The sequence below is a fragment of the Larimichthys crocea genome, unplaced genomic scaffold (assembly GCF_000972845.2).
Source record: "Larimichthys crocea isolate SSNF unplaced genomic scaffold, L_crocea_2.0 scaffold100, whole genome shotgun sequence".
Classification (NCBI taxonomy): Eukaryota; Metazoa; Chordata; class Actinopteri; family Sciaenidae; genus Larimichthys; species Larimichthys crocea.
The window spans coordinates 232,890-240,720 of record NW_020851384.1 but is presented as its reverse complement, the minus strand read 5'-3'; the positions used below and the strand labels follow the sequence as shown (position 1 = coordinate 240,720).

The following is a 7,831-nucleotide window of genomic DNA, read 5'->3' as shown; positions in this document are numbered from 1 at the left end:
CAGGAGGAGGAGAGGAGCAGAGGAGAAGGTTCAGGGGAGCAGGAGCAGGTTCAGGAGGGAGGGAGCAGGTTCAGAAGGAGCGGTTTAGGAGGAGCAGTTCGGAGGAGGAGAGGAGCAGGTTCAAGGAGGAGAGTGAGCAGGTTCAGGCGGAGGGAGCAGTTTCAGGAGGAGCAGGTTCAGGAGGAGAGGAGCAGGTTCCGAGGAGAGGAAGCAGGTTCAGAAGGAGCAGGTTCAGGAGGGAGAGGTTCAGGAGGAGAGGAGCAGGTTCAGGATGAGCAGGTTCAGGAGGAGAGGAGCAGGTTCAGGAGGAGAGGAGCAGGTTCGCAGGAGAGGAGCAGGTTCAGAAGGAAGCATGTTCAGGAGGAGAGGAGCAGGTTCAGGAGGAGCGGAGCAGGAGAGAAGGTTCAGGAGGAGAGGAGCAGGTCTTCGGAGGAGGAGGGAGCAGTTCAGAAGGAGAATGTTTAGGAGGAGCAGTTCCCAGGAGGAGAGGAGCAGGTTCAGAGGAGGAGGGAGCAGGTTCAGGAGGAAGCAGGTTCGGAGGAGAGGAGCAGGTTCAGGAGGAGGAGGAGCAGGTTCGGAGGAGCAGGTTCATGAGGAGAGGAGGCGGTTCAGGCGGAGAGGCGCAGGTTCGAAGGAGCAGGTCAGGAGGAGCCGGTTCAGGAGGAGAGGAGCAGGTTTCAGGGAGGAGCAGGTTCAGGAGGAGAGGAGCAGGTTCAGGAGGAGCAGGTTAGGAGGAGAGGAGGCCGGTTCAGGAGGAGAGGTTCGGAGGGGGAGAGGAGCAGGTTCAGGGAGGAGAGGAAGCAGGAGGAGCAGGTTCGGAGGAGCAGGTTCATGAGGGAGAGGAGCAGGTTCAAGGGGAGCAGGTTTCAGGATGAGAGGAGGCAGGTTCAGAAGGAGCAGTAAGGAGGAGCAGGTTCGGAGGAGAGGAGAGGTTTTCAGGAGGAGCGGTTCCGGAGGAGAGGCGCAGGTTCAGACGGAGCAGGTTCAGGGGAGCAGGTTCAGGAGGACAGGAGCAGGTTCAGGAGGAGCAGTTCAGGAGGAGAGGGCAGGGTTCAGGAGGAGAGGGAAAAGTTCAGGAGGAGCAGGTTCAGGAGGAGAGGGAGCAGGTTCGGGAGGAGCAGGTTCCGGAGGAGAGGCGCAGGTCAGGTGAGCAGGTTCAGGAGGGAAAGGGAAAGGAGCAAGTCAGGAGGAGAGGGGAGCAGGTTCAGGAGGAGCAGGTTCAGGGAGGCGAGGCGCAGGTTCCGCGGAGCAGGTCAGGAGGAGCAGGTTTCAGGGGAGAGGAGAGGTTCAAGGGAGCAGGTTCAGGATGAGAGGAGCAGGTTCAGAAGGCGCATTTTCAGGAGGCCGCAGGTCTCAGTAGGAGAGGAGAGGTTCAGGAGGAGCAGGTTCAGGAGGAGGGAGGAGGAGGCCCGGTTCAGAAGGCGCAGGTTCAGGAGGAGCAGGTTCAGAGAATGAGGCGCAGGTTCAGGAGGAGCCGTTTTAGGATGGAGAGGAGCAGGTTCAGGAGGAGGCGCAGGTTCAGAAGAGCAGGTTAGGAGGAGCAGGTTAGGAGGAGAGGCTCAGGTTCAGGCGTGGAGCAGGTTTTCAGGAGGAGAGAGCAGGTTCAGGAGGAGCGGAGCAGGTTCAGGAGGCGCAGTTCAGGACGGAGAGGAGCAGGTTCAGGAGGAGAGGAGCAGGTTCAGGAGGAGCCGGTTCAGGAGGAGAGGAGCAGGTTCTTCAGAAGGGCCAGGTTCAGGAGGAGCCGGTTCAGGAGGAGAGGAGCAGCATGTTCAGGAGGAAGCAGTTTCAGGCGGAGCGGAGCAGGTTTCAGGCGGAGAGAGCAAGTTCAGGAGGAGCAGGTTCAGGAGGAAAAAAAAGAGGAGCAGGTTCGGAGAGGAGCAGTTCCGGAGGGAGGAGAGTTCAGGAGGAGCAGGTTTCAGGAGGACAGGAGCAAGTTCAGGATGAGAGGGAGCAGGTTCAGAGGAGAGGTCCAGGCGGAAGAGGACCGGTTTCAGGAGGAGCAGGGTTCAGAGGAGCCAGGTTCAGGAGGGAGGAGGAGCAGGGGGGGTTCAAGAGGAGCAGGTTGGCGGAGAGGAGGCAGGTTCAAGGTTCAGCAGGAGCAGGTTCAGGAGGCGAGCAGGTTCAGAGAGAGGGAGCAGGTTCAGGAGGAGCTGGCTCGGAGGAGAGAGCAGGTTCAGAGGAGAGGTTCGGAGGAGCAGGTTTCCCGGAGGAGAGGAGCAGGTTCAGGATGGAGCCAGGTTCAGAGGAGGGGAGAGGAGCAGGTTCAGGAGGAGAGGAGCAGGTTCCGACAGGAGCCGGTTCAGGCGGAGCAGGTTAGGAGGAGAGGCAGGTTCAGGAGGCGCAGAGGTCAGGAGGAGAGAGCAGGTTCAGTAGGAGAGGAGCAGGTTTCAGATGAGCAGGTTCGGAGGAGAGGAAGCCGGTTATGATTGGATCATCCTCCTGAGTTACTCATTTTAAAAGGAAAACAACAGAAGAAGTTCCAGCAGGTTCCAATAAAAACACCAGAGAAGAATAAGTTTGGCGCCAGTCCCGCAGGGTGGTGGGGGAGTGCACCGGAAGCGGTACCGGACTCGCCGGAAGCAGCGGCGCCCCTGGGTGTTAGCTGCTGTCGGTCCGGGCGCATCAATGGAGACAGGTGGAAAAAAAGTTACCGAGGGACTTCTGAACGGAACCAGGTGCGACGGAACCAGGTGGCCGGACAACCTGCAGACCCCAACAAACACGGTCACTGCACCTGAGAGCTAAAGTTAGCCTAGCATAGAGCTTAAAAACAGCTGAGCGGAGTTAGCAACAGTGCCTGATGTTATTTTGTGGTAATGCTAATGCTAACACGAACCGAGCCGGGCCGGGCCGGGCCGGGCGGGTTGGCTGGTCTGTTAAACACGGACAGAGAAGCTCACACCGCGGCCTGACGGCGCCTGGCGGGCTGCAGGGGCTCGTTAGCTTTCCCGGTGCTCACGTTAAACTCCGAACGGAGAGATGCTAATGCTAAGTTTGTTAGCTGGTTACGGTAAACTTTAAGCTAATGCTAACACTACACGCCACTCTGCGTTAACCTAACTTCAATGCGGCTAACTGCGGCTAACTGCGCTACTAAAGCTACCCTGCCCGCTAATAAAGCTAATGTAGCTAACTGCGGCTAACTTAAGCTAACTGTTTAGCAACTGCTGGCTAACTGCGGCTAATCTGCAGCTAACTAAAGCTAAACTGTAGATAACTAAAGCTCACCTGTAGAATAAACTAAAGCTCCTGTAGATAATTTAAAGCTACTGCAGCTAACTAAGCTAACTGCGTCTAACTGCCAGCTACCTAAAGCTAACTTGTAGATAACTAGAGCTAACTGTAGATAACAAGGCTAAACTGTAATATAATTAGAGCTAACTGTAGATAACTCGAGCTAACTTTAGAAAAACTCGAGCTAATGTAGATAACTAAAGCTAATGTAGATAAACTAAATTAAATGCAGGCTAACTAAGCCTCAGCTGATTGCCAGGTCTGGTATTAGTCTGTTAGGTTCATGCTAAGCGAAAGTCAGACTGAATAACGTACCTTTATTGTCATCCGACAGGAGCGCGATCGGTTCTGATCCGGTCAAGTAAACAGGGTGAGGTCGGGAGGGTGCTGCAAGTTCTGGAGTTAAAGTATTGGTTCTACGAACGTTAAAAACGTTTACTTTACTGTTTTAGAAATTTCAGTCAGCTGATCATCGATTCGATTGATCAAAAGTTTAAAACCGCTTCAAGCTGTTGTCATGTGACCTCATTCTGACTTGAGTGGTCACACGAAGCATCATGGACGGCGATCTGTGAGCCACTCAGAAGCGAGACGGGCAGACGTTTTGTCACTAATTGTTTTGTACCGCAGCTCCCAAACGGAAGGAAGTTGAGACGGTGATCGCAAGAAAACAAAACATACACTCCTGTTGGGGCTAACGTCGGGCTACGCTCGGGCTAACGTCGGGCTAACGTTCGGGCTAACGTCGGGCTAACGTGCTCCTTGTCTGGTCTCAGTGAGGTGGGCGGAGCTTCCGTGTGCCATGATGGAGAGACGTTGATCCGGATCTTCCCCGTCTGATCAGAACAGCTCCTCCCCCTCCTCCTCCCCCTCCCTCTCCTCCTCCCCCTCCCTCTCCCCCCTCCACCACTCCCTCCTCTTCCTGCGCCCCCCCCCAGGCCGTCACCCCCCCCCTCTGTGTCATCAACGAGGGCGAGGCCGTGCTCAGCCTGGTCATCGACGCCGAGGTCGCTCACCGGGCGTGTCAGGAAGTGCTGCAGAAGGTGAAGCTGAAGCAGGTGGATGGTGATGTCAGCGGCGTGGAGCATGGGGAGGAGCCAGACTCTGAGGCCACCGCCACCACTGCAGCTGCCGCCTCCCTGAACGCCTCGGTGAAGACGATGAAGATCCGTGAGGAGGACGACCTACAGGGGGCGGCGCCCGGCTCGGTGAAGAGCGCCCGGCGGCGTCAGAGACACAATCCCTCCAAACAGTCGTGGCTGCTCCGCCTGTTCGAGTCCAAGCTGTTTGACGTTTCCATGGCGATCTCCTACCTGCACAACTCGAAGGAGCCCGGCGTGCAGGCGTACATCGGCAACCGGCTCTTCAGCTTCCCGCACGAGGAGGTCGACTTCTACCTGCCGCAGCTGCTCAACATGTACATCCACATGGACGAGGACGTCGGCGATGCCATCAAGCCATACGTGGTGCGTGGGCGGGGCTTAACAGGTGTTGGCACACCTTGCAGGTTCAGCCTTTGGTGTGTCTAACCCCGGGTGTTGTCTTGCAGGTTCACCGCTGCAGACAGAGTATCTCGTTCAGCCTGACCTGCGCCTGGCTGCTCGGGGCGTACTCGTCTGACATGCACATTTCCACCCAGCGCCACTCTCGAGGAACCAAACTGAGGAAACTCATCCTGTCTGATGAACTCAAACCTGCGGGGCCTCGAGCGCGCAGGGACCCTCTGACTCTGACTCCTTTCTGTCCCGTGGCGTCACCCGCTGCTGGCCACGGGACCCTGGCAGCAGAACATGGCCTGTCGCCGTCCAAACGGACTCACCAGCGCTCCAAGTCAGACGCCACGGTCAGCATCAGCCTGAGCAGCAACCTGAAGAGGACAGCAAGCAACCCGAAGGTGGAGAGCAGCCCGGACGAGGTAAGACCACGGTGACACCACGTGACACCACCGTGGCGTCACCATGACATGACGTGACACCACCGTGACACCACCGTGACATGACGTGACACCACCGTGACATGACGTGACACCATCGTGACATGACGTGACACCACCGTGACATGACACCACCGTGACATGACGTGACACCACCGTGACATGACGTGACACCATCGTGACATCACGTGACACCACCGTGACATTACGTGACCCCACGTGACCCCACCGTGACGTGACATCACGTGGCACCACTGTGGCACCACCGCGACATCACGCGGCACCACCGCGACATCACGCGACACCACCGTGTTCACACACACCTCAGTCCAGACTGACCCATTAACGGTCCCTCTGACCTTTGACCCTCAGGACAGCGGCTCCAGCGTGGACAGTCTGGACTGTGAGACTGGTCCTGTAAGTTCACCTGCATCAGCCTCGTGTTCTCAGGGTGCATTGTGGGAAATGAAGTCTGTGGGTTCTGGTTCTGGTCCGTCTGTCTGCGGACTCAGCGTCACTGATTCTCTTTCTTTTGATCCAATCAGCTTTTGATGTTGTGGGTGAACCAATCAGGACACAGAGTGACGCCAGCGGTGTGTCTGTGTTTGTGTGTCAGCGTGAGCGCTCTGGTCACGTGACCGTGATCTGTCACCCAATCAGAACCAAGAACCAGAAAACAAGTCAAACTGTCACCGTGACAACCTGACACACAAACACCTTCACCTGTCTGTCTGCACACACCAGGAGGCCTCTGTCTGTCTCTCACCTCTCTCTCCTGTCTGTCTGTCTCTCACCTCTCTCTCCTGTCTGTCTGTCTCTCACCTCTCTCTCCTGTCTGTCTGTCTTCAACCGAACCTTTCTCTCCTGTCTGTCTGTCTGTCACTCTTCCGCTGCTCTCGCTGGTTCTGCTGTCACTCTTGTCCTGTCCTACCCTCTCCTGTCTGTCTGTCTGTCTGTCACCTCTCTCCTTCGGTCTGTCGTCTGTCCTGTCGGTACCTCTCTCTCCTGTCTGTCTGTCTGTCACCCTCTCCTCTCCTGTCTGTCTGTCTCTCACCTCTCTCTCCTGTCTGTCTGTCTGTCACCTCTCTCCTGTCTGTCTGTCTCTCACCTCTCTCTCCTGTCTGTCTGTCTGTCACCTCTCTCCTGTCTGTCTGTCTGTCTGTCTGTCACCTCTCTCTCCTGTCTGTCTGTCTGTCACCTCTCTCCTGTCTGTCTGTCTGTCTGTCACTCTCTCTCCGTCTGTCTGTCTGTCACCTCTCGCTCTGTCTGCTGTCTACTCTGCTCTCCTGTCTGTCCTGTCTCTCCTCTTCTCTGTCTGTCGTCTACCTCTCTCCTGTCTGTCTGTCTGTCACCTCTCTCCCTGTCTGTCCTGTCCCTCACCTCTCTCTCCTGTCTGTCTGTCTGTCACCTCTCTCTCCTGTCTGTCTGTCTGTCACCTCTCTCTCCTGTCTGTCTGTTCTGTCACCTCTCTCCCTGTCCTGTCTGTCTGTGCACCCTCTCTCCCTGTCTGTCTGTCTGTCTGTCACCTCTCTCCTGTCTGTCTGTCTGTCTGTCACCTCTCTCCTGTCGTCTGTCTGTCTGTCACCTCTCTCTCCTGTCTGTCTGTCTGTCTGTCTGTCACCTCTCTCTCCTGTCTGTCTGTCTGTCTGTCTGTCCCTGTCTGCTGTCTGTCTAGTCCTCTCTCTCCTGTCTGTCTGTCTGTCACCTCTCCTCTCCTGTCTGTCGGTTCTGTCACCTCTCTCTCCTGTCTGTCTGTCTGTCTGTCACTCCTCTCCCTGTCCTGTCTGTCTGTCTGTCACCTCTCTCTCCTGTCTGTCGGTCCTCCCTCCTCTCCTGTCTGTCTGTCTCTCACTCTCTCTCTTGTCTGTTTCCTTGTCGTCTGTCTGTCACCTCTCTCTCTGTCTGTCTGTCTGTCACCTCTCTCTCCTGGTCTGTCTGTCTGTCTGTCACCTCTCTCTCCTGTCTGTCTGTCTGTCTGTCACCTCTCTCTCCTGTCTGTCTGTCTGTCACCTCTCTCTCCTGTCTGTCTGTCTCTCACCTCTCTCTCCTGTCTGTCTGTCTCTCACCTCTCTCTCTTTGTCTGTGTGTCTCTCCTGTCTGTCTGTCACCTCTCTCCTGTCTGTCTGTCTGTCACCTCTCTCTCCTGTCCTGTCTGTCTGTCTGTCACCTCTCTCTCCTGTCTGTCTGTCTGTCTGTCACCTCTCTCTCCTGTCTGTCTGTCTGTCACCACTCTCTCTCTCCTGTCTGTCTGTCTGTCCTGTCACTCTCTCTACCTTCTCTCCTGTCTGTCTGTCTGTCTGTCCCCTCTCTCTCCTGTCTGTCTGTCTGTCACCTCTCTCTCCTGTCTGTCTGTCTGTCTGGTCACCTCTCTCTCCTGTCCGTTCTGTCGTCTGTCACCCTCTCTCCTGTCTGTCTGTTCGTCTGTCACCTCTCTCTCCTGGTCTGTCTGTCTCTGTCTGTCACCTCTCTCTCCTGTTGTCTGTCCTCTGTCACCTCTCTCTCCTGGTCTTGTCCTGCTGTCCTCTGTGCTTTCATCCGTCGCCCCTGTCTCTCTCACCTCTCTCTCTCCTTCTGTCTCCTCACCGGTGCGTCTCACCCCCCCTCCTAGAGGGGTGTCATCAAGTCCTCTGATGGGCAGCGGGAAGCGTTTTTGGCGACGAGCGT

At 56.3% G+C, this 7,831-nt stretch overlaps 1 protein-coding gene across 1 annotated transcript in view; it reads left to right on the top strand.

The window, feature by feature from the left end:
- Window positions 1-1,765: 1,765 nt before the first annotated feature.
- The window catches only part of LOC104937087 (phosphatidylinositol 4-kinase beta), an 11,436-nt gene continuing 5,370 nt past the window's right edge, over window positions 1,766-7,831 (top strand). The window contains exons 1-6 of the mRNA XM_027275300.1: window positions 1,766-2,312; window positions 3,569-3,641; window positions 4,046-4,700; window positions 4,784-5,149; window positions 5,540-5,711; window positions 5,828-5,847. Coding sequence (XP_027131101.1) covers window positions 1,766-2,312; window positions 3,569-3,641; window positions 4,046-4,700; window positions 4,784-5,149; window positions 5,540-5,711; window positions 5,828-5,847 — 1,833 coding nt within the window. The remainder of the gene's footprint in view (window positions 2,313-3,568; window positions 3,642-4,045; window positions 4,701-4,783; window positions 5,150-5,539; window positions 5,712-5,827; window positions 5,848-7,831) is intronic.